The 23,207-nt window shown below is 39.6% G+C and overlaps 1 protein-coding gene across 14 annotated transcripts in view; it reads left to right on the plus strand.

The window, feature by feature from the left end:
• The window catches only part of CEP63 (centrosomal protein 63), a 55,053-nt gene extending 36,082 nt beyond the window's left edge, over positions 1–18,971 (plus strand). For 6 of the 14 annotated variants that reach the window (XM_081826542.1, XM_081826547.1, XM_081826515.1 and 3 more), the window contains 9 exons: positions 1,804–2,037; positions 4,062–4,201; positions 5,060–5,197; positions 8,143–8,257; positions 9,123–9,320; positions 11,557–11,643; positions 15,320–15,525; positions 16,320–16,596; positions 18,560–18,971. In XM_081826542.1, the coding sequence (XP_081682668.1) occupies positions 1,804–2,037; positions 4,062–4,201; positions 5,060–5,197; positions 8,143–8,257; positions 9,123–9,320; positions 11,557–11,643; positions 15,320–15,525; positions 16,320–16,596; positions 18,560–18,718 (1,554 nt within the window). In that variant the 3' untranslated portion in view covers positions 18,719–18,971. Of the gene's footprint in view, positions 1–1,803; positions 2,038–4,061; positions 4,202–5,059; positions 5,198–8,142; positions 8,258–9,122; positions 9,321–11,556; positions 11,644–15,027; positions 15,284–15,319; positions 15,526–16,319; positions 16,597–18,559 lie in introns of those variants that run through there. The other 8 variants (XM_081826519.1, XR_014147072.1, XR_014147073.1 and 5 more) reach the window with 8 other exon arrangements.
• Positions 18,972–23,207: the final 4,236 nt, after the last annotated feature.

Genomic DNA, 23,207 nt, shown 5'->3' on the forward strand with positions numbered 1-23,207 from the left:
AGGCTTTCTAGCTGTGTTCTGCCAAGGCCCAGGGCTTCTGTGCAGTTTAAGGTGGGGTCAGAAAGGTTCAGCAAGTTGGGCTCCAGCCCTTTACTCCTCACCCTCACCCAGTCTGTTCAGTTGTTTTTTCTGTACAAGGTTCTGTATGAGTTTCCCTTGGGACAAAAAAAGTATATATTATATTTTAAAAGTTTGGAGACAGTTGCATGCTTGGCAGTTATTCTTGCGGATCTAAACCTATCTGATACCTTTTTTTCAGACTATGATAGGAATCTGGTAAAAAGATTTTGGTTCTTTACACTGGAATCTTGATCTGTAATTTATACAAACACTATTTGTCTGTTTCTTTGCCTTTCTCCTTCCAGCATTCTTCTGGCTTATGGGCATTATTGAGCATCTACTTTATATGACCATAGTATAGGATTTGGGTTCTGTACAGTATACAATAAAATCTTTAATCCATGGCAGATTGATTTCCCAGAGACATTTCCATTTAAACATCTAAAAATAAAATTGGATACCATTACCTTTTAAAAATATTTATAATAAGGCAAGTTTTACTTAGATGATTCATGTCTATCTTTGGTATTTAGATGAAGTACCTATCTGGATACAGGATATGATGTAGATCATCTTTTCATATGTTTATTTGTCATCTGTGTATCTTTTTTGGTGCGATGCCTTTTCAGGTCTTTGGCCCATTTTTTAATGGAATTGTTTGTTTCCTTATTCTTGGGTTTTAAGATTCTTATTATTAATGGTCCTTTATCAGGTCTGTCTTTTGCAAATATTTTTCTCCCAGCCCCTGGCTTGTCTTCTCATTCTCTTGATATTGTCTTTCAAAGAGTGGAAGTTTTTAATTTTAATCAAGTTCAGGATCAGTTATTTCTTTCAGGGCTCATGTCTGGTAACCATCAGTTTGTTCTCTATAGTTAAGAGTCTGTTTCTTCCTCTCTCTTTTTCCCTTTGCTCCTTTGTTTTGTTTCTTAAATTCCACTTATGAGTGAAATCATATAGTATTAATCTTTCTCTGATTTATTTCTCTTAGCATTATACTTTCTAGCTCCATCCATGTCATAGCAAATGGCATGATTTCATTCCTTTTTATAGGTAATATTCCATTGTGTATGTATACCACCTCTTCTTTATCCATTCATCAATTGATGGACACTTGGGCTGCTTCCATATCTTGGCTATTGTAAATAATGCTGCTATAAACATAGGGGTGCATGTGTCCCTTTGAATTAGTGTTTTTGTATTTGTTGGATAAATACCCAGTAGTGGGATTGATAGATGGTAGGGTTCTATTTTTAATTTTTGAGGAATCTTCCAGGAGGGTTTTTTGTTGTTGATTCTTTCAGATTTTCTACATAGACGATCATGTTATCCTTGAGCAAAGGCAGCTTTATGTCTTCCTTCCCAATCTGTATACCTTTTATTTCCTTTTCTTGCCTTATTGCATTAGCAAGGACATCCAGTTGATATTAAAAAGGAGTAGTGAGAGGGGATATCCTTGACTTGTACCTGATCTTAGTGAGAAAGCTTTGAGTTTCTCATTATTAAGTATGATTTTAGCTGTACAGTTTTTTTAGATCATCTTTAGCAAGTTAAGAAAGTTCCCTTCTATTCCCAGTTTTTATCATGAGAGGTTTTTTGTTTTTTTGGGTCATTAGTGGGTTATTATAAATGAGCTAATGCTTTACATTTTTATGGAAGTAAAACTCAGTTTTATTTTGGTCTTCCTTATTCATCAATTGTTCTTTTATTATTTCACTTCTGTCTATTGGTAATCTGTGTTTCTAGGCTCAGCTTGTCAATCGGAAACAGAAATTAGAGTCTGTGGAGCTGTCCAGCCAGTCGGAAATTCAGCACCTGAGCAGTAAGCTGGAGCGGGCCAATGACACTATCTGTGCCAATGAATTGGAAATAGAGCGCCTCACCATGAGGGTCAATGACTTGGTTGGAACCAATATGTCTGTTATGCAAGAGCAGCGGCAAAAAGAAGAAAAATTGAGGGAATCTGAAAAACTATTAGAGGTTTGTTTTAAAATTACTACAGTTGGGGAAATATGTGTATGCATGTTTTTAAGAGAAACTAATTAGCCCCAAAGTCCATCAACTGAATGGATAAAGATGATGTGGTGTATATATAGACAGTGGAATATTACCCAGCCATCAAAAAAATGAAATCTTGCCATTTGCAATGACATGGATGGAAGTAGAGTGTATTATGCTAAGCGAAATAAGTCAGAGAAAGACAAATACCATGATTTCACTCATACGTGGAATTTAAGAAACAAAACAGATGAACATAGGGGAAGGGGGAAAAAAAGAGAGGGAGGCAAACCATAAACTCTTAAAAAATAGAGAACAAACTAAGGGTTGCTGGAGAGGAGGTGGGCGGGGGGAAGGGATGATTGGGTGATGGGCATTAAGAAGGGCACTTGTGATGAGCACTGGGTGTTATATGTAAGTGATGAATCACTGAATTCTGCTCCTGAAACCAATATTAAATTATGTGTTAACTAACTAGAATTTTTTAAATTTATTTTTTATTAGTTTCAGAGGTAGAATTTAGTGCTTCATCAGTTGGATATAACACCCAATGCTCATTACATCACGTGCCTTCCTTAATGCCTATCACCCAGTTACCCTATCCCTCCATCTCCCTCCCCTCCAGCAACCCTCAGTTTGTTTCCTAGAGTTCAGTGTCTCTTATGGTTTGCCTCCCTCTGTATTTTCATCTTATTTTATTTTTCTTTCCTTTCCTCTATGTTCATCTGTTTTGTTTCTTAAATTCCACATATGAGTGAAATCGTATGGTATTTGTCTTTCTCTGACTGACTTATTTTGCTTAGCATAATACCCTGTAGTTCCATCCACATTGTTGCAAATGGCAAGATTTCATTCTTTTTGATGGCTGAGTAATATTCTGGGGTGTGTGTGTGTGTGTGTGTGTGTGTGTGTACACACTACATCTTCTAATTTATCCATTCATCTGTCAGTGGACATCTGGGCTCTTCCCATATTTTGACTCTTGTGGACATTGCTGCTATAAACACTGGGATGCATGTGCTCCTTCGAATCACTGTTTGTATCCTTTGGATAAATACCTAGTAATGCAATTATTGGGTCATAGGGTAGCTCTATTTTTAACTTTTTGAGGAACCTCCATACCGTTTTCCAAAGTGGCTACACCAGTTTGCATTCCCACCAACAGTGTAAGAGGGTTCCCCTTTCTCCACATCCTCTCCAACATCTGTTGATGCCTGACTTGTTAATTTTAGCTCTTCTTATCGGTGTACAGTAGTATCTCATTGAGGTTTTGATTTGTATTTCCCTGATGCCGAGTGATGTTGAACATTTTTTCACGTGTCTGTTGGCCATTTGTATGTCTTCTTTGGAGAAATGTCTGTTCATGTCTTCTGCCCATTTCTTGGCTGGATATTTTGTTTTTTGGGTGTTGAGTTTGATAAGTTCTTTATAGATTTTGGATACTAGCCCTTTTATCTGATACATCATTTGCAAGTATCTTCTCCCATTCTGTCAGTTGTCTTTTGGTTTTGTTCACTGTTTCCTTTGCTGTGCAAAAGCTTTGCAAAAGCAAAAAGTCCCGATAGTTCATATTTGCTTTTGTTTCTCTTTCCTTTGGAAACACGTCTAGCAAGAAGTTGCTGCAGCCAAGGTTGAAGAGGTTGCTGCCTGTGTTCTCCTCTAGGATTTTGATGGATTCCTGTCTCACATTTAGGTCTTTCATCCATTTTGTGTTTATTTTCATAGATGGTATAAGAAGGTAGTCAGTTTCATGCTTCTGCATGTGGCTGTCCAGTTTTCCCAACACCATTTGTTAACTAACTAGAATTTAAATAAGAACTTAAAAAAAATTAACCTTGAACTATGTTCAAGAATCCGTGGTTTCTTCCCTACTCTGTAGCTAATGGATCAGACATTTGATAGCCTTATTAATATTGTACCTATTATAGTCTGACTCCCTGGCTTCCTTTTCTTATGAAATAGAAAAATTGTGATAACATCTGACTTTTTTTCTGAGTATTTTGCAGATTCTCCAGGAAGAAAAGAGAGAATTGAAAGCAGCTCTTCAGTCTCAAGAAAATTTCATGCATGAGGAAAGAATGCAAAAGGAGAAGCTACAAGCAAAGTTAAAGCCAACTGACACTCAACACACAATAGAGGCCCTAAGGTATATTTAGTCTTATTATTATTATTTTTTATTTAATCTTAAGTATTAATTATATCCACTTGGTGGTTTGCCATTGAGCACCAGTGTTAATATTATGTATTCATAATTTTGTGTTTGATCACATTATGGGTTTTCTTATTCACTTTTAATTTCTGAGTTAAATTTTTATAGTGTTAGAAGATTTTGTGTGGTTAGTTTTTTTTCTGCATCCAGTTTGGGTCCCTAACCAAAAGACTGTAATGTTTAGAAAGTAGAAACCACTTGGTCAATCTGTATTGTTGGTGAAACTCCAAATGTGAAAGGAATCGTCGTCCATGTTTCCTGGAAGGCCTCCCTTTCTTGGTAGAATAGGTCATGATAAGTAGCTGCTTATCATCAACATCATTAATAAGCCAGCTATTGAGATAGCTCATTTAAAAAAAAATCCTAAAACTCATTATATTTCTAAATATGAATTATTTTCATGAGGCTTGTAGTAGAAAGTAATAGAAGGAGCTATGCTCCTTTTGCTTGATTTAAGTCTGATACACATTTCTATTCTTGGCAGAACTTTCCTGTAACTTTTCAGTTTCTTTGGCTCAAGGTATCAAGTGGAAACAAAAGTTTTGTCGTTTTGTCTTTTTCCCTTGAAAAACAGGCCAAATCCCAGTTGAGAAAGGAGTAAACTGCTGCTGACTTTTTTGAGAAGCATCATCTCATGCCTCTTTACTCTCCCAAGTGTTCTTTTCATGAAGCAGGAGACAAGCTGAAGAGTTCCAAAGCGTTTCATTACCAAAGACAATTGGGAGATACAAACTGATTATGCATTGTTTTATTTACAAAGATCGGAGGCCTTTAACAGTTCTCCTCTGTCTTTAGGTCACTGGAGGAGTCACAGGCAGGAAGGAGGTACACCTCGCAAGAGCAGGAGGACTTAGGCAACATGCTATCCCAGCTGGATTTCACCCACAGTAGTGAAGAACTTCTGCAGGCAGAGGTGACTCGTTTGGAAGGCAGGTAGATAATGACATACACATTTCAAGAGTGTCCAAGTTGTTAAAAATGATTTTTGATCGTCATATTGATAAAGTAAACTAACGTAATAATCGTAGTGAAGGGGGCGCCCGCATGGTTCAGTTGGTTAAGCAACCGACTCTTGAGTTCGGCTCAGGTCATGATCTCAGGGTCATGAGATGGAACCCTGCATCTGGCTCTACGCTCAGCGGGGGCTCCCTCTCCCTCTGCTCCTCTCCCTTCTTGTGCTCGCTGTCTCTCAAATAAATAAATAAAATCTTTAAAAAAAATAGTCTTAGTGGAAAAATAAGGTTTTTTCTCTAGCATCCACAGGTAGCCTAACTTCTTATTTCACTGAGAAAACAGAAGCAGTGAAAGGAGAGCTTCCTAATTTTTCTACCCCCAAATTTCCCAGTCTGCGTGCGTCTGTGCCTATAGTCTGTTTAGAATGCAGGAGTTGATGGATGACATGTCTGTTCCCCTAAGACTTCACTTGTGTCTTGTTTGCACAGTTTTTTATTTTCTTTTTACATCATCAGGTTCTTCCTTTCTTTTCTTTTCTTTTTTTTTTTTTACTTTTTGTTTGTTCAAGTTCTTCCTTTCTGCTGAATCATTCCCACTGGTATAAAGTAGGCTTTAATATTTCCCATATTGGGAAAAGATTAAAACCCTCCTTGAATTCTATATCCCTGTCAAGTTATTTCCATATTTCTCTGCTGTCCTTCAAAATCAAGTTCTTCAAAAGAGTTGTCTGTACTGACTGTACTAATTTTAATTTTACATTTTGCCTGTGTAGAACGTCTTCACTTAGGCTGGGGCTGCTCTCAGCGAGGGCACACTGGGCACATGGTGCTCCTTTCTTCTGTCCCGAAGCACTGCTGATTATTTCCGTGGGTGCTAGTGAAATCCTGATCTATGCTAGAGCATACCCAGTTCACTTGCTTCATCATCATACTTGGGAACTTTTGTTTGTCATACTTCTAAACTTTGTGACTGGGAAGAGGTTGATATTTTGTTTTAAACATGAAATGTCGTTTGTACACTAACATTTTCTGTATGTAAAAGATTTTAAAATATATGAACTATTAGCCTTTAGGCAAACAAAGAATAAAAATATTGCTATTTTACCCTTTTAAGTTTATCTTTAAGTAATACATTTTTTACTTTTTATTTCTGTTTTTGGAAACCACCAGGTATTTTTTTTTACATACTAAATACCATGCACATACGGTTTTTTGCTTTATTTGTTTTGCACCTTGGAATACTTAAGATATTCTTCGTTATCATTATTGAGGTGGATGTGTACATTTTTTAAATTTATTTTTAAAGATTTTGTTTATTTGAGAGAGGGAGAGAGAAAGAGTGAGTGAGAGAGAGCACAAGTTGGGGAGAGAGGCAGAGGGAGAAGGAGAAGCAGACTCCCCACTCTGCAGGGATCCTGACGCCTGGCTTGATCCCAGGACCTTGGGGTCATGACCTGAGCTGAAGGTAGATGCTTGACCAACTGAACCATCCAGGTGCCCCAAGATGTATACACTTCAAACTGAATAAAATAAAGCTCGTCCTTCCTTCTTCCCTCCCTCCTTTCCTTCCCTCCTTCCTTCCTTCTGAGAGAGAGAGAGCAAGAGAGCATGAGTGTCAACAGGGAGGAGCAGAGGGAGAGGGAGAGAGAGAATCTTAAGCAGGGTTCATGCTCAGTGTGGAGCCTGATGTGGGGCTTGATCTCACAACCCTGAGATAATGACCTGAGCCAAAATCAAGAGTCTTGATTAACTGACTGAGGCACCCAAGCTCCGCAAAGCTTATTATTCTTTTTGACATTGGAACTAAAATTTACATTTTCTATCATAGATTTTCCATTGATTGACTTTTTAGTATCTGACACATAGGTATGTTTTACTGTGCTCCCTTCAGGCTTTAAAGACCTACTTCTTCTTTCTGACTTGCAGTGTGACCTTAGATCCTTAGCCTCTTTAAGCCCCAATTTTCCCATCTGTAGCTAGGACAGGAGTATCTATAATTCTTCTTCTCTCTCTGCCTCAGTGTTTGACACACTGTACTGACATACTAAGTACCAAATAAATGAGCATTCTAGGATATTTAGAAATAGGTAAAATTGAAATAAATGGAAACATACACCAGTGTTCAGTAATAAACAATGTCTTTAAAAATATTTTTTCTACCAAAAGGCAAATAGAAAAAGGAACCCATTTTAGACAGTTTGTGTTGTTTAGTTTGAACAAAATATTCCCTGAGAAAGGAGCAAAATAATTTTATTAACAGAAATGAGTGGTGAGATAAGAGAGTTATGGTTTGGGGTGCCTGGGTGGCTCAGTCGGTTAAGCGTCTACCTTCGGCTCAGGTCATGATCCCAGGTTCCTGGGATGGAGCCCCACTTGGGGCTCCCGGCTCAGGGAGCCTGCTTTTCCCTCTCCCTTTCCCCCTTCCCCTGCTCATGCTCATGCATTCCCTCTTGCTCTCTCTCAAATAAATAAATAAAATCTTAAAAAAAAAAAAGAGTTATGGTTTCCTGAGGTTCTCATATCTGATGAGGGATTGATTCTTAAGTAAGGGTGACAAGGTGAAAGCTGTGTAGGGTGGAATTGTAATTAAGTATGGTGAAGATTAAAATTATGATGGTAACTCTTACACAATTTGAGAGAGAAAAGTAGTGAAGTTACTGTAATCTTTAGAATTTTATAACCAGTTAAATTTTTTAAGCAGAGGCAAAGATTATAGGTAAACACAGAAATCAAAAGTATCCCCAAAAGTTGGAATTGGATTTAGTTGCCTCTGGTGATGAGGAAATTGGAGATGAGTTTTAATTTGGGGTGGGAGGTGATGTTTAAGATAATTCTTGGACACCAAAAGATAAGTTAGATAATTGAATCTGTGTGCTTCAGGGTTTTTGTTTGAAGTATGTGATCATATTTTTGTCATATATACAGCTTGGAGTCTGTGAGTGCAACATGTAAACAACTGAGCCAAGAACTGATGGAAAAATATGAAGAATTGAAGAAGATGGAAGTACATAACAATGAGTACAGGGCAGAGATTAAGAAGGTAAAAATCTTCCTACGTGCAGTCGCCAAGTTGTATATATATATGGACTGAGCTGTGGGTTGGGAGGTCATAGGAGTTATATTTAATGAGAGAAAAATGTGGGCCAAGGAGCCACTTGATATTCAGGAGTAGACATGCACCCGGAATGTGCTTAGGGAAAGTCTTTGTCATCCTCAGGGATGCCATATAAATGTTTTCAAGGGAATTGAAGCCTATCCTCTTTGAACTCTAAGCTTTATTTTAAACGTTCTAAAAGATTTACACTCGTTTGCTTTCAAAAAGATACTCTATGAACTAGCATTTAGTATTTTCTTATTGACTGAAGGTGGTCATGGATATGTATTCTGTGCCTTGGTCTAGTTAATATCCTCATTGGCTGTTGAGGTATGTGGAGCTGTTTGTCTCTACATTAATGGGCCCTGGCTGCTGTGTTTGTTGACTCATAATTTTTATTACTTGAGAGTACTCTGGCTTCTTTCTTCCTCTTACCTTTCTCTTGTCTTCTGTGGACAAGGAAGCCATATACACAAAATTGTTAGCTTTGCAACTAAAAAAGAAAGAATGAAGGTCACAGTTGCTGTCCTCTAAATAATGTGTACATGGACTTTGACAGAGGTTCTCAGCATTCAATTAACCCATCTCTCCCTGTTTTGAGATTAATAAATTATTGTGGGGTTAGCCATCTGACCTTCCATGTAGACATACAACTTGGTAAATTGCTAATTTTCTGTAGAACTTAATCAAGGAAAAAATTCATGTCTTGGGGTAAGGTAAAAATTGCCTTGTTATTTTTAACTATTAACATATTTGTCTGTCTACATGCTTTCTCTTTGTTCTTTATGCTTTCCCTTCTGTTTCTTTGTAGTTGAAAGAACAGATTTTACAGGCTGAACAAAGTTACAGTTCTGCATTAGAAGGAATGAAGATGGAAATCTCACAGCTAACTCGGGAGTTACACCAGCGAGACATCACTATTGCTTCCACCAAAAGCTCGTCCTCTGACATGGAAAAGCGACTCAAGGCAGAGATACAAAAGGCAGAAGAAAAAGCCGTAGAACATAAGGTGAAGCTTGAACAAAAACTCTTCATCTGAAGTGTTTTTGAACATGGGATTCAGTACAGATATAATTTCCATAGTATTTAATTCAGCAAATTTTTATTAGACTTCTGCGGTGGGCTGAGGTGTGCTGGTTCACAAGCATTCTGTGAGGATTGGTGGGGAGGTGAGAGTGAGTACAGAGTAGAGAGGCGTGTCTGTCGTGCACGGCGGGAGTGTGATGTGTTTGCTGGGACAGACTAGAGTCCGCACAGGGTGAGTGCAGCAAAGGGTGGAACTGAGAAGCAGGGACTGGCTCCTGGGACCCTGCCGGGGTGGGAAGGGCTTAGTGTTCTCTTGAGGCCAGTAGAGAATGGCTGTAAGCAGGCATCAAGGGTCTCTATGGTGGTGATATGGAGAGTGAGCAAGGAGGCAGAGAGACCACTCAGATACTCTTACAGCAGTAAGATGGTGGCCTGAGCAGTGGGCAGGGGAGGTAGAGGGAAATGCAGGAATTCTGAGATGTGGCTGGTAAAATCGACTGGGCTTTGCGTTTGATTGGACAGGGAGGGCGAGTTAGACAGAGTTAGGGGAAGATGTCACTCAGGATTGCAATGTGGGCAACTGAGTAGAAAGTGATGCCCTTTAGTGAAATAGAGAAAAAGATAGGGAGCAGGTTAGGACAGATACGGAATTTGTTTGAAAGTAACACAAAATAGGGAAGCTGGTGGAGCAGACACTGGTTTGAGATTAAGGCTGGACGTTTGTATGGAAATATCTAATAGTCAATTCCACAGAAGACCTGGAGTTCAAGATTAAAATCGGGTGAGACATCTGGCTGTGGGCATCTCTGCATGGAGTGGGCATTTGAAACACCCTGAGAGACTTAGAAAATGTGGTGAGAAAGCATAGAGATGAAGACAGAGATTGAACCACACTTAGGAAACTACTTATTTAGGGTAAAAAGGTGTTGGAATAGAGCTAAAAAAAAGTAGCAATAAGGAAGAAAACTAGATAGTTTTCACAAAGGAAGCAGGAAACCAAAGAAGGCAGGAGTCTTTTTCAAGTAGGAATGGTGGAGCATACAGCTGAGGAGAATGAGGAGGGAGAGTAAGTTACAGGCACACCTGGTCTTACTGCACTTTGCTTTATTGCACATTGCAGGTGTTACATTTTTCACAAATTGAAGGTTTGTGACAACCCTGTGATGAGCAAGTCAGTCAGCACCATTTTTCCAACAGCATTTGCTCACTTCATGTCTCTGTATCACATTTTGGTAATTCTCGCAATATTTCAAACGTTTTCATTATTATATTTGTATGGTAATCTGTGATCAGTAATTACAACTCACTGAAAGCTCAGGTGATGGTTAGCATTTTTTAGCAAAAAAGTATTTTTAAATTAAAGTGCATACATTTTTTTTAGACGTAATGCTATTGCACACTTAATAGACTACAGTATAGTGTAAACATAACTTTTATATGCACTGGGATACCAAAGTATTCGACTCATTTTATTGTGATACTTGCTTTATTTCGGTGCTCTGGGATTGAACCCGCAACATCTCTGAGGTATGTCTGTATTCTCTTGTGAAAGGAGTGCAGTCCATATGATGTTGGAGGTGGAAACCACATGAGAGGAGGCTAACGCTGGAGAGTGGGAGGGATTGATCAGGGAACTCATTCATTTTTTTTTTTTAAAGATTTATTTATTTATTTGAAGAGAGCATGAGCAGGGAGAGGGGCAGAGGGAGAGAATCTCAAGCAGACGTCCCACTGAGCACAGTCATCTCAGGACCTTGAGATCGTGACCTTAGCCAAAATCAAGAGTCAGCTGCTTAACAGACTGAGCCACCCAGGAGCCCTGAACTCATTCATCTTCTTAGAATATTTTAAATTCATGTGTGTTAATACATCTTGACACCCTTTTTTAAAAAATCTTTTTACTTTTTATTTTTTGAAGATTTTATTTCTTTGAGAGAAAGAGCGCATGTGCATGAGTGGCAGGGAGGGACAGAGGGAGAAGCAGACTCCCTGCTGAGCAGGGAGCTTGACTCAGGGCTCGATCCCAGGACCTTAACTGACTGAGCCATCCAGGCACCCCTAAAAAATCTTTTTAGAAAGGTATTTATATATAAATATGTTATATATTTATTAATATATTAATATAATTAAATATATATATTTATTGAAGATAAGGAAAATTATACATGGAAGAATTTTGTAGGTGCATTTATTTGTTTTTTCTGCTTTTCCCTTCTCAGGAGATTTTGGATCAGATGGAGTCACTCAAGTTAGAAAATCGTCATCTCTCTGAAATGGTGATGAAATTGGAATTGGGTTTACACGAGGTACATAATAGAAACTTAAGTTTTTCTATTATCCAGGCCTTTTAAAGAAATCACTTTGTAAATATTGATGTTGTAAAGAGAGAGTTAAGATCAAACTATGGAATGATCCTTCTGCAGAAACTTGCTCAAATAAAAAGAAGTCAAGACAATGATGGCAGGGAGCAAAATATCACTCTCCACTTCAGCAACTGGGAGATTTTTTTATATTATGTATATGACAAAATACATGTACAGTCTATGTTCTTAGTAGGGAGCGTGTATATAAAGTGCTTAGCATAGTGCCTGGCATTTAGTAAGTGCACAATAAATGTTAGGTGCTATTATTATTGTTAGAATTATTATGTTCATAATACCTTTTTCTTATGAAGTATATCATCTTTTACATAATTTGGTTTTAATTATATTTCTATAAGATATAATTCGTTTAGTCGAATATTCTAGAATCTTTTGTGTTCAAAGTATTTTCACAGGCAATGTACTGTATGCAAGGATGAGTAAGATAGAATTCTTGCCTTTAAGAGATTGAGAGTAAACTAGTTGGAGGGGTAAGAGGTGTGTGCCAGCTCTGGTGAAACGGGGAGAACATGGTCAGTTAACAGTGAGTTCATAAATGGTATGGATGGCCTTTTAGCTATTTTGTTATAAAATTCTTATAATTTGCAAAATGACCCATCTATTCTGACCTATTTTAAATTAAAGTACATACATTTTTTTAGATGTAATGCCCAAAGATTGTAGAAGTTTTTTCTTTCTGCATTTCCAGAGACTCTGTGCCACCAGAGACGTAGGCTACACAGCAGCCCTATTCACTACTAAGTACTTTTATATTCACAGTCATGGATTATGGAGGCTGGGGAGGGAGACAGTGCAAAACGTTAAATGAATACAGTATCGGGGACTATTTTCATAATCTTTTGGGACAATAAGATTCTCTTAGCCTTATGAAACCATAAAGAATTTTACAACATAAACAATTTTACGAAATAAAAATGTAAAATTTGTGGGTGGCAAAATACCCTATAAAAAAGACTAATAGACTGGGAGAAACAATCTATGAATAGACAAAAGTTAATATATTAATATAAGGATTTCCTGGAAAGATAATAAAAAGATTGGAATCCAGTAGAAAAATGGACAAAGAACAGAGATAATTCATAGAAGTAATGCAAAAGTCCAGTGAACAAGAAAAGCTGTTCAGCATCCTTAATAATCAAAACTAAGTAAGTACTTTTTTGCTAACTGGCTTGACAATGATTTTTAAAAATGAATATAGCTAATATTGGCAAGGATATAGGGCAACAGGCTCTCATGCTCTGTTAATGAGAAAGTGAATTGGTATAGCCTTTCTAGAGGACAATTTAGCAATATCCATTAAACTTGTAAATATATATAGCGTATAAACTTCTGGGTCATGTGCATTTCTGATTTTGATAATTATTGCAGAGTAGTTCTCCAGAAAGGTCAAATCAGTTTGCATTCCCAAAGAACCCATCCTATAGGAGCAAATGTGCTGAAATGGTCATTTTATAAAAAGTTATTTGCAATGTACAAAATTTTGAAGTAAACTAAATGTTAGCCTCTAGAGGGATGGTTAATCTGTGGCTATCTATACTAAGGATTTATTATGTTGTCATTTAAGGTGGCAGGTGAAAATATGCATCTAATCTTGCTCCTTCCCAAATCCCTCTAAAAATATAATGACAGGATTTTTTTAAGTGCAAACCCACAAGGGATGGGAACAAGAGGAGAGGAGAAAGCAGCTAAACCCTTTATAAGGGGGAAGTTGGGGGAAGGAAGGAAGGAAGAAAGATAATTTTATTTGCCCCTATAAAGCCAATATGAAGCTAGTATGGAGAAAGCCAAGAACCACCTGATTTACACCACAGAATCTTCAAAAGGCTCAGGATTTGGCTGGCAATACCTGATCGAGAGAATCTTATGCAGTGATTATCTGTTCATATTTAAGAGTTGGGAACTCCTAGGGGTGCTTAAGCCAGAATATGACCAGAGATTCTGTTGAGCTTAATTTCTCCTGAAATCCCATCTAACAGTGATAATCCTGTCCTTTTTTCACACAGCCCAGCGTGTGCTTGGCACATAATTTTTATATTACCTCTCACATTAATTTTTCTTGAATTGTTGTTAATCAAATAATAAATTTGAGACAACTTTAAAAGATGCCTCGCAAAAGCAAAGCACTGTCTTTTTAAAAATATATATTTAATGACATCAAATATCAGACTCTGGCTGGTCAAAATCCCATCAAGCATTTTAAACTTCCTTTGGTTTTGAAATTACACACAGTGTGAACATGTTGTATGTATTTTTTTTTTTAAGATTTTATTCATTTGAGATACAGAGAGAGAGAGAGCATGAGCGGGGGGAGAAGCGGTGGGGGGGTGCCGAGAGGCAGAGCGGGGGCGAGAAGCAGGCTTCCCGCTGAGTCAGTATCCCGATGCGGGGCTCGATCCCAGGACCCTGGGATCATGACCTGAGCTGAAGGCAGACGCTTAACCATCTGAGCCACCCAGGTGCCCCAACATGTTGTATGTATTAAGTATAATTTTTAGAAAGTTCCTTTTTGCATTTTACCACCTAGGAAGGTGGAATTACTTTTACAAATGAATGTTTTTGGATTAAGTAACAATTTTAATGAAATTATCTAATTATCTTAATAATGAAAGCAGTAGCTCTGATAAAATTATTTGCCACCTTTAAAAAATCAACAGTGGTTTGTAATTTAACTCCTATGTCCTGCAAATTTTTTTTTGAGATTTTAACTGGCATTGACAACTTACTGAAAAATTTTGTAACTTATTGTCACTACCAGCACACCAATAGTCGAAGGCTACGTTTTAAAGTGTATGTTTTAATTCTGTTTGTTAAACCACCTTGACCAGCTTATTTTCAGAAAATTCTTTACAGAAAAGACCAAGCTAAACATCATATTAAATTCCAAAGAAAATTACCATAATTTTTCAGAATGCTAACAAAATATTTTGTCATTAGAAAAAAAAAAATGGTCCAGACTACTGTTTTTTCAGGTAGTATTACCAGGAAGCACCTAGAATTGAGAAGTAAAATTCATGATCACAGAACCCAGACCAGATCAGAGTAGGAATTCCTACCTTATACCTGAATGCTGTTTTACATGTATTTCAAATTGATTTCACATACCAGAACAGGTGCCAATGTTATGGAAAAGTCCTTAAGACCAGAGAGTACTTATTTAAAAGTTGTCCCTGCCAGCTGGAATTCCTTTTCAGAACCTTCCGTTCAAATGTCTTTCTTTGAACTAGGTCTCTCAGTTTTCTTCCATAGATACTCTGGAAGAACCCATGGATGCTATTCTTTCTTTTTTCTGTTTCTGATTCTCTCTTGTAGCTCTCCTCCATCTGAGTTCCAGCCTTCCTCTGGCTCCTTAGATCTTCCTTGGCACATCAGGGAAGCCCATCGTGCTCCTCATTTTCCACCCCCATTCACTGTAAGAAACAACACTTGTTTTCTCATAGGGGAGGGGCCAACCACAAATAGTCACTTTTTCCAAAGTAAAGCCATAGATGAACTAGTTACAACTAAAAAAAAAAAAAAAAAAAATGTAATTTCCCACCAGTGGTATCACAGATCAAAAGTATTCTTATACCAATTAAGTAACTCTAGTATTCTTTTTTATTAGGCAAAAGAGATTTCACTAGCAGACCTCCAGGAGAATTATATTGAGGCATTAAATAAATTAGTGTCTGAAAATCAACAACTACAGAAAGATTTGATGGATACTAAATCTAAGCTGGAAATTTCTACTCAGATGTGCAAAAAAAACCATGACAGGCTCTTTAAACCGATACACGGCAGAGCACCTGAGTTCAAGAATACAGAATTCAAGTAAAATTTCTTCACAGTTTACTTAAAATGTGTACCATTATAATTCTCATTTCTTTGAGAATAATTTCAGGCTTACAGAAATTAAATCTTCCTCAAGCAGCCCTGTGTTTGACTCTGAAGTACAGTGTATACGAGTAAAGCTACTATGAGGTTACAAAGTGGTGGGGGTTATAAAGCACTTTTATTCAGGTTTTAGTTTCACACACTCTGGATGTATGTGTAAACAATGTCCTTCCTCCCCCGAGCCTTTCCATGCTGCCTCCCACCTCTCGAACCCCCACTGATACCATAAGAAGTAGAAATTGGCTTTTTTATATGAAGAAAGCTTCCTTTGTATTTTTGGTCAATTAATTATGAGCTGTTACCTTAAGAAGTCAGCATTCCATGAAAACCCACCTGGCTTCAGCTCTTACTGTATGGCTTATGTGTTTTCCTACCTACCCACCAAAGCCCGTGCTGACACCTCACCTCCTCTACCACCTTGACACCAGATCTCGTGTGCATAGTACTTCCCTCTGTCCTAGCACCAGACACACTCCATTTCTCTGGTAGCTCGTCTTCCTGGCTATACTGTCCAGGTGTGAGGGCCGGGGCCTGGCAGTGGGGATTGGATATGGGGCCTGAATGGATAGAAAAAGGGGTCTGAGTGGGCTGCTCATTTTATAAATTACAGCCTTAACTGGTTAGCCTGTTCCTTTATTTTTAAGGTCCTTTAACTTCCTGTAACAGTTTTGTGTTAAAAGAGAAAAGTCATTACAATTTATATTTGTTTTGTTTTCTAATCTGCTATCCAGGCCAACCCATGGCCCGTACAGACATGATGGAATAAAGACTGAGCACTACAAAACAGGTCTTCATTCTCTGAGACGACAAGCGTTGGATAGTATAGAGCCCATGTCCAGGGTCCTCAGCCCCCTGAGTTCTCAGATCACCCCTTGCAGTTCCGTCTCTCTGCCTTCTAACTTTCTGTGCAAAACTAACTCTTTGCCTTCAGTGCTAGATATAAATGAAGCCAATTCTTCGGACACTGTCTCTGAGAGTATAAATGATCAAGAAGAGTTTATGTCTTCGGTATGGAAGCTTTCTCACCTTACTAGTTTATTAAGTCTATTTAGTTTGGTTTTATTTTTTATTTGAAGGATAAAGGTGGGTGATGGGGTGTGTTCGTTTGTTTCTTACCAGTTCTCTATCTTGAGTACTCTGTATTATTTTCATGTTTTTCTGTCTTAGGATTTTGCTTGTGAAGACACATTCAGCCATGATTACTTTTCAAAATGCATCTTTGTTCTGAAAGTTAATAGCCATGCCTGTTTTTAACCCTAATTGGAAATTCCTTTCCTGCCTTTTTCAGAGAGGGTCAATTTTGTATTAGAATGGTTGGTTCAAGGAATATCTCTGGATGCCAAGATAGTCCTGAGGTCTAGACAGTGAAGAAGGAAGGAAGGAACTGTGGGAAAGGGAGAAAGAGGGTGGGTGGAGGCAGAGGAAGGAAGTGTATCTGACGCATCCAGAACATGGATTCAGTACTACGCAGGGTGACCCTGCGCTGGCCCCATGTTCCTGCAGCTGCCGTGCAGACTTGAAGCACTCGCCTCTGGCCATTCATTGCCATCACCAGTTAGGGGTCCCACACCTGTGAAAGCTCAGTATTTGTGACTTTTGAATGTACCAACAAGTCCATGGGAAGGTTTTCTTTTCATTTTTAAAATAAGTCTCCACTTCACTTACATGTAATTCTGAAATCCAAAAATGTCCTGCAAACTGTCTTCCTTCATTTGGCAGCAAAACTTCCTTGGCACTAAAACCTGACCTGAACTGAACTGATGTGATAATGTGTATAGATTTTATTTAATTTTACTTAGCATTTTACTTCAGAAATATCAATATGTTTGATTATGAGACATTACCTCAGACTCCAGTAAGGTAATATGGTTGATCCTCATTAATCATGGATTCTGTGTTTGTGAATTGCCTACTCGCTAAACTATTTGTAACCCTCTGTCAATACTTGAGGGACTCCTATGGTCATTTGTGGTCGTGTGCAGAGCTGTGAAAAATTTGAATCCCTAGACTTGCACATTCCCAGCTGAGGCTGGCCGAGGTGGCACTCTGCCCTTCTGTCCAGCTGTCACACAGAGGTGACCAGAGAGGGGAGGAGGTGGGGACAGCGTGGTGTAGCATCAGGAGTGTGGGCTCTGGGGCTGGTGAACAGGGTTGGAATCCCAGTTCTAGCACCCATTAGTCGAACGGCCTCAGGCAAGTCACTTCAACTTCTGAACCTCGTTTTCTCTTTTATCAAATAAAGAAAATGGACTCTACCAGGATGAATCGTTTTAGGATGATTGTGTGTGTGTGTGTGTGTGTGTGTGTGTGTGTGTATTTCCCCAAGGAGCAGTGATGCTTTATTCACTAACTCAGTGTTTGAGATGACTCTAGAAATAACTACTGCATGTGAGGAGGGACTGTGTGTGGTACATGTCCTATATTACCTTTCTGAGGTCTGGATTCTGATAGACCATGGCCCCAGGAGTTTCAGATGAGGGATTATGGATTGAGGTTTTGGAGGAGAGAAAGTACTGATTTCACTTGGGATCTAATATGTTATCAGTAGATTTGCTGTGCTTTAAAATCAAAGTAACATATTCAGATTTTAAAAGTGAATTTGCAGTAACAGACATTAAGTATACTCTCTTCTGGGGTATTAAAGGCTATTAAAGGCTATATGTATACTTTATACAAAGTCTAGACAGACATTCTTCAGACCCATAACTAATATATTTATGTGACACTTTACATTTATACAATTTGGGTCAGAAAGGAAGAGGTCTGTGTTAATTTTTCCAGAACGGCTTCTTTCTTTCTTTTTTTTTTCTTTTCTAGTCTTATTATTAGGATAAAAACAAATCTCTCTTCAGAAGAAAAAGTAGTTTTTTAAAAGTCACCTTTTAATATTTCTGGTTAGAAAATAGCATGAAAATGTATGTGAGAAGTACACTATTCAACTTACGTATGTCAAAATTTGTTTCTCCTCCAGTGTCCCTTGCCGGTATCTCCTCTTGGTTCCATAGCTACCAGATTTTTGGAAGAGGAGGAGCTGAGGTCGCATCATATTCTAGAGCGCCTGGATGCCCATATTGAAGAACTCAAAAGAGAGAGTGAAAAGACAGTGAAACAATTCACGACCCTAAAGTAGCCTCTTGAAAAAAAAAATCACAAACTTGGAAATGAAAATAGACCCTGAAGCGTTCCTGTCACCTGGAAGTGGTGGCTCTTTAGAACACGAAGATGCAAAAAATGCCAAGATGAGACATCCTAACACTGTTGTGAAGAAATCTGAAAAACGGATACTTCTCTAAGGCAGTTTCACTGCACTGGTTTGTTTGAAGAACTTTTTCCAGCAATAACTTGTAAGAATAAACCACTTTGCTAGCCTTTTTTTTCCCTTACATTAATATTTATTATAAAGTGATATTTTCTCTTGACTTAAATGTGAATAGCTAGAGACTAATTAAAATAAAGATTTTATGATACAAGTTGAAGATAAAATAACTACAGAAGTATGTAGTAGGAGTACGGATTTCAGAGTCAACTGACCCAGATCCAGGTCGATGCGCTGGCATTGCTGTTTACTAGCCAGTTGGGTTGCTAGCGTGTCCAGGGGCGAAAGAACTTTGACAGGAAGCCCTCTCTTGCTCCGAACACAAGTATTAGAGAGAGGTGGAGGGAGGGGACAGGGGCTGGTTTTAGGCGTGGAGTGCCTATGGAATGTCAGATGGAAATGCTCGGCCTCTGCATTACTGAGACGTTTAAAGGGGAGACAAAGATCTGTGTGTAGAAGGTGGTAGAAACCATGGAGAGCCGATAAGATCCACCTGGTAAAGTTTCCCAAGGCGAGTGTGTAGGGAGAGAAGAGCAGAACGCAGGGCCAGGGGCGCTGAAGGACGCCAGCATATGAAGGTCCCGGGAAATGGATCAGTGGAGGAGCTAGACCCCACAGCTCCATGTCCAAACCAGTGGGAGGTCGTGTCGGTTCTGCTTCCAAAATCTGTCTCAGATGCAGCCATTTCTCCTCCAGTGCCCCCACCCTGTCTAGACTAAGCCATCTCTCACCTAGATGCTGCCAGTAGCCTCCTACCTGGCATCCCTTCCACTCATGATGCCAGGAAGTGAAACAGAGGCACCGCCACCTCTCTTGAAACCCTTCAGAGGCTTCTTGCTGCACTCAGAAGAACTCCGAGTTGCTTACCAGAGCCTACAGAGCCTTGGGTAACAGGGCCTGCCTGCATCGCCCCCTGCATCGTCCTTCGTCCACGGTGCTTCAGCCACGCTGGCCTCCTTTCCGCTTCCGGTGCAGCCAGTTTCAACCTGTTAGGGTCCTTGTCCTTGCTCTTTGCCTGGACTCCCTCTCTCACCTCACCCATGATTGGGGTTTCTTGCCATCAGGTGTACACTCTAATGTCTCCCCTTGAGGAGATCTCTGACTGGCTTCTCCCAGGTTCTCTAGCTCACTGCCTTGAGTTATTCCCTTTATAGTACTGCCCACTCTGAAATCATTCTGCTACTTGATTTACGTTTTTTGTTTGTTTATTTTGATTTAAGTAGGCTCCATGCCCACCGTGGACCCCAACGTGGGCCTTGAACTCACGACCTTGAGATTGAGACCTGAGCTGAGATCAAGAGTCAGACGCTTAACTGACTGAGCCACCCAGGGGCCCTATATGTTTTTATTGTCTGTTTCTACCCGTAAGCTCCTTGAGAGCAAGGGACGTTGCCTGTCTGGTTGGTGGTGGGGTCCTCATGACCCAGCACAAGCCTGGCCCTGGGCAAGTGCTCAGATGGTTTGAACCAGTGGATAAATGTCCTTCCTCAGATGCACCACGTTTTCCCTTCATGCTTATGTACGTGCTGTCCCTTGGGTCAGCCTCCTCTTCCCATACTTTCACATGCCCCTACTGTCTTGCTCGGCAAAGCCTCCCACAGCCCCTGACCAGATTAAGAGAGCTTCTCATTTCTTAGCACACCCTGTGTGTGCCCCTTTCAAAGCACTGACCACATCATGCTGTCCAATTTCTGTCTCTCCCCAAAACTCCTTAAAAGCAGGGGCAAGGTCCTGTCTACATCCAGAGTGCTGTCTCACACATAGTAAATCCTAAATGACTACTCAGTACATAAAAATCGCTACCATTCTGGGCTTCATTGCACTTACCTGTAAAATGGGGATGATACCTCATGGGGTTGAGAGGATTTGTTGAAAATACATTTCTTTTTTTTTTTTTTTAAAGATTTTATTTATTTATTTGGCAGAGAGAGACACAGTGAGAGAGGGAACACAAGCAGGGGGAGCGGGAGAGGGAGAAGCAGGCTTCCCGCTGAGCAGAGAGCCCGATGTGGGACTCGATCCCAGGATCCTGAGACCATGACCTGAGCCGAAGGCAGACGCTCAGTGACTGAGCCACCCAGGCGCCCCGAAAATACATTTCTGAAAGGGCTTTGCAGACTCTAAAAATATTGTACCCATCTGGATCGGTATGCAGGGATTTCTGAGTTTCAGACTGTCCCAAGCTTCCACTTAAAATATGTAGGGTACAACCCTAAATTTCCACGGCACATGCTGACTAGGAGGAACAAGGACAGACTCTAGTCGCTGGAGATACTTAAGGAATCATGAGGTACGATGTACTTCTTAAACTTCCACCACGTTGTTAAAGTTGAGGTAAACAGTCTAAATTTGTCCGAATGTTCGACTGTAATTTAATCTCCCAACTTTGTTTTTCAAAAAGATACGCCAAATATTAAAATGTGTCAAACTCAATTTGAGCTAGTTTCTTAATACACATTTTACAAAATCTGTGCTCAGGATACTCACATGAGATGGAAAGGTAAGGGTGTGCTCATCTACTTTCGGTGTTTACAAATGTTGTTGTGTTGGGTGAGTTGCCTCATTCCTCTTGGCCAGCATTCCCAGTGAGGTTTGGTCTGGATTTCTATGCAGATTTTAGCTGACGAGGCAAAGTTGAGTTCTCACTGTGAGTGGGATGCTGCCTTTCCATGGAGCCTCCTTTGATCTCAATAAGCCTAGGAGGGAGTGGGTGTCACTGTTCCAAAGCCACAGGGAGGATTTAAGTGGCTTGCCCAGGACCCGAAAGCCCCGGCTCTCCTTAGCTGAGCCTAGGTAGGGGTAGAGAGTGTGGACTCTGCAGGCAGGCAACCCAGTTCCTAATCCTAGCTCTACCACTTACTGGCTGTATGACCTTGGGCTCCATACCTCAGCTTTCTCATCTGTAAAACGGGAAATAAAAATCATACCTTCCTCAGAGGGTTTTTGTGAAGATGAGTATTTGTAAAGTACATAGAATGGTACCTAGCCTAGTAAGCACTATGAAAATATCTTTTTGAATAGACAAAGAAATACACTGTTTCTTTTAAGATTTTATTTGAGAGAGAGAGAGCACGAGTTAGGGGTGGGGAGCACAGAGAGAGGGAGAAGCAGGCTCCTCACTGAGCAGGGAGCCCAACGTGGGGCTCGATCCCAGGACCCCGGGATCATGACCTGAGCCAAAGGCAGACGCTTAACCGACTGAGCTCCCCAGGCACCCCAAAAATACAGTATTATGTCTACTCAACTTAAAAAAATTCTACCTTCCCTCTCAGACACAGACACATGACACCTAGTAAACTATGGGTGGTGGTAATCTGTTTGCAAAACACCCCTGAGTCTGGAAACTAAAAGTTACGTGTGAGAACAATAACTATAAAATAAGTTCTGTCATTAAGAACATACATAAGCAAACAGTTGTCATGAATGGCAGTCAAGGGCAGAAAGGCAAGGTTAGGAAGAGATTTGTTGACTTGTTCTAGAGATAGTTTGAGATAGGATGCAAAATGTATTAAAAAGAAACCAAGAGTGGAATCAGAGCAAAGGGAAAATGAAGGCCGTAAACGTCCATCCACAAACTAACATCTAGTTCAGTTGCTAGGGGCAGGCAGCAACGGTACCTCTGAGCTGCTTAAGGGCAAAAGCAGAGAAGGAAACATTACTTAAAAGGTTGATGGTGCCCACAAGATCAAAACAGACCATGGGTTCAAGAGAAGCACATCTTCTCTGAGTGTGTATATGAGCATTTGGCTGGGTGTCTGAGCATTAGGAGAGGTCCTACAGCCCTCTTGTAACTGATAAGAATAAGAGAATCTGTAGGGCTTCCTTACAGCGTGCCTCAGTGTGGGCTGATGGCAAAGGCTGAAAGAGTAATCAGTTCTAAGGCGGTCCCAGATGTGATGGTATAAAGCTCTTGTGGTCTGGCCTGACCACAGGGGAAGATTTAGAGAAATGATGGACTGCAGGCCTTCAAAGCAATCTTCTTTAAAAGCTATTCTCCACAGTGTGATTTCAATAATCTGACGACCAGTTCACTCTTTTTTCCTCTGTGGGAACCGAGAATTTGGGCATTTTATGTTGCCCGTTAAGGCCAGGTTTAAATGATTGGACAGTACAATCAGAAGTAAGTAGATATTCTTCCTATGAAAAGAAAGAGCCTTATCAAGGCAATGCTTGAATGGTGGAAGGTCCAGGAACTCCCTGATATTAAATGCAACATAGATAAATTTGCATATGTCCGTTTTTCTGTTGGAGGGTGTCCATCAGATTCTCAAGGATATCTGTGAGCCAAAAAAATATGAAGAAC

Source organism: Leptonychotes weddellii, chromosome 1, assembly GCF_054177405.1.
Source record: "Leptonychotes weddellii isolate Sample4059 chromosome 1, ASM5417740v2, whole genome shotgun sequence".
Classification (NCBI taxonomy): domain Eukaryota; kingdom Metazoa; phylum Chordata; class Mammalia; order Carnivora; family Phocidae; genus Leptonychotes; species Leptonychotes weddellii.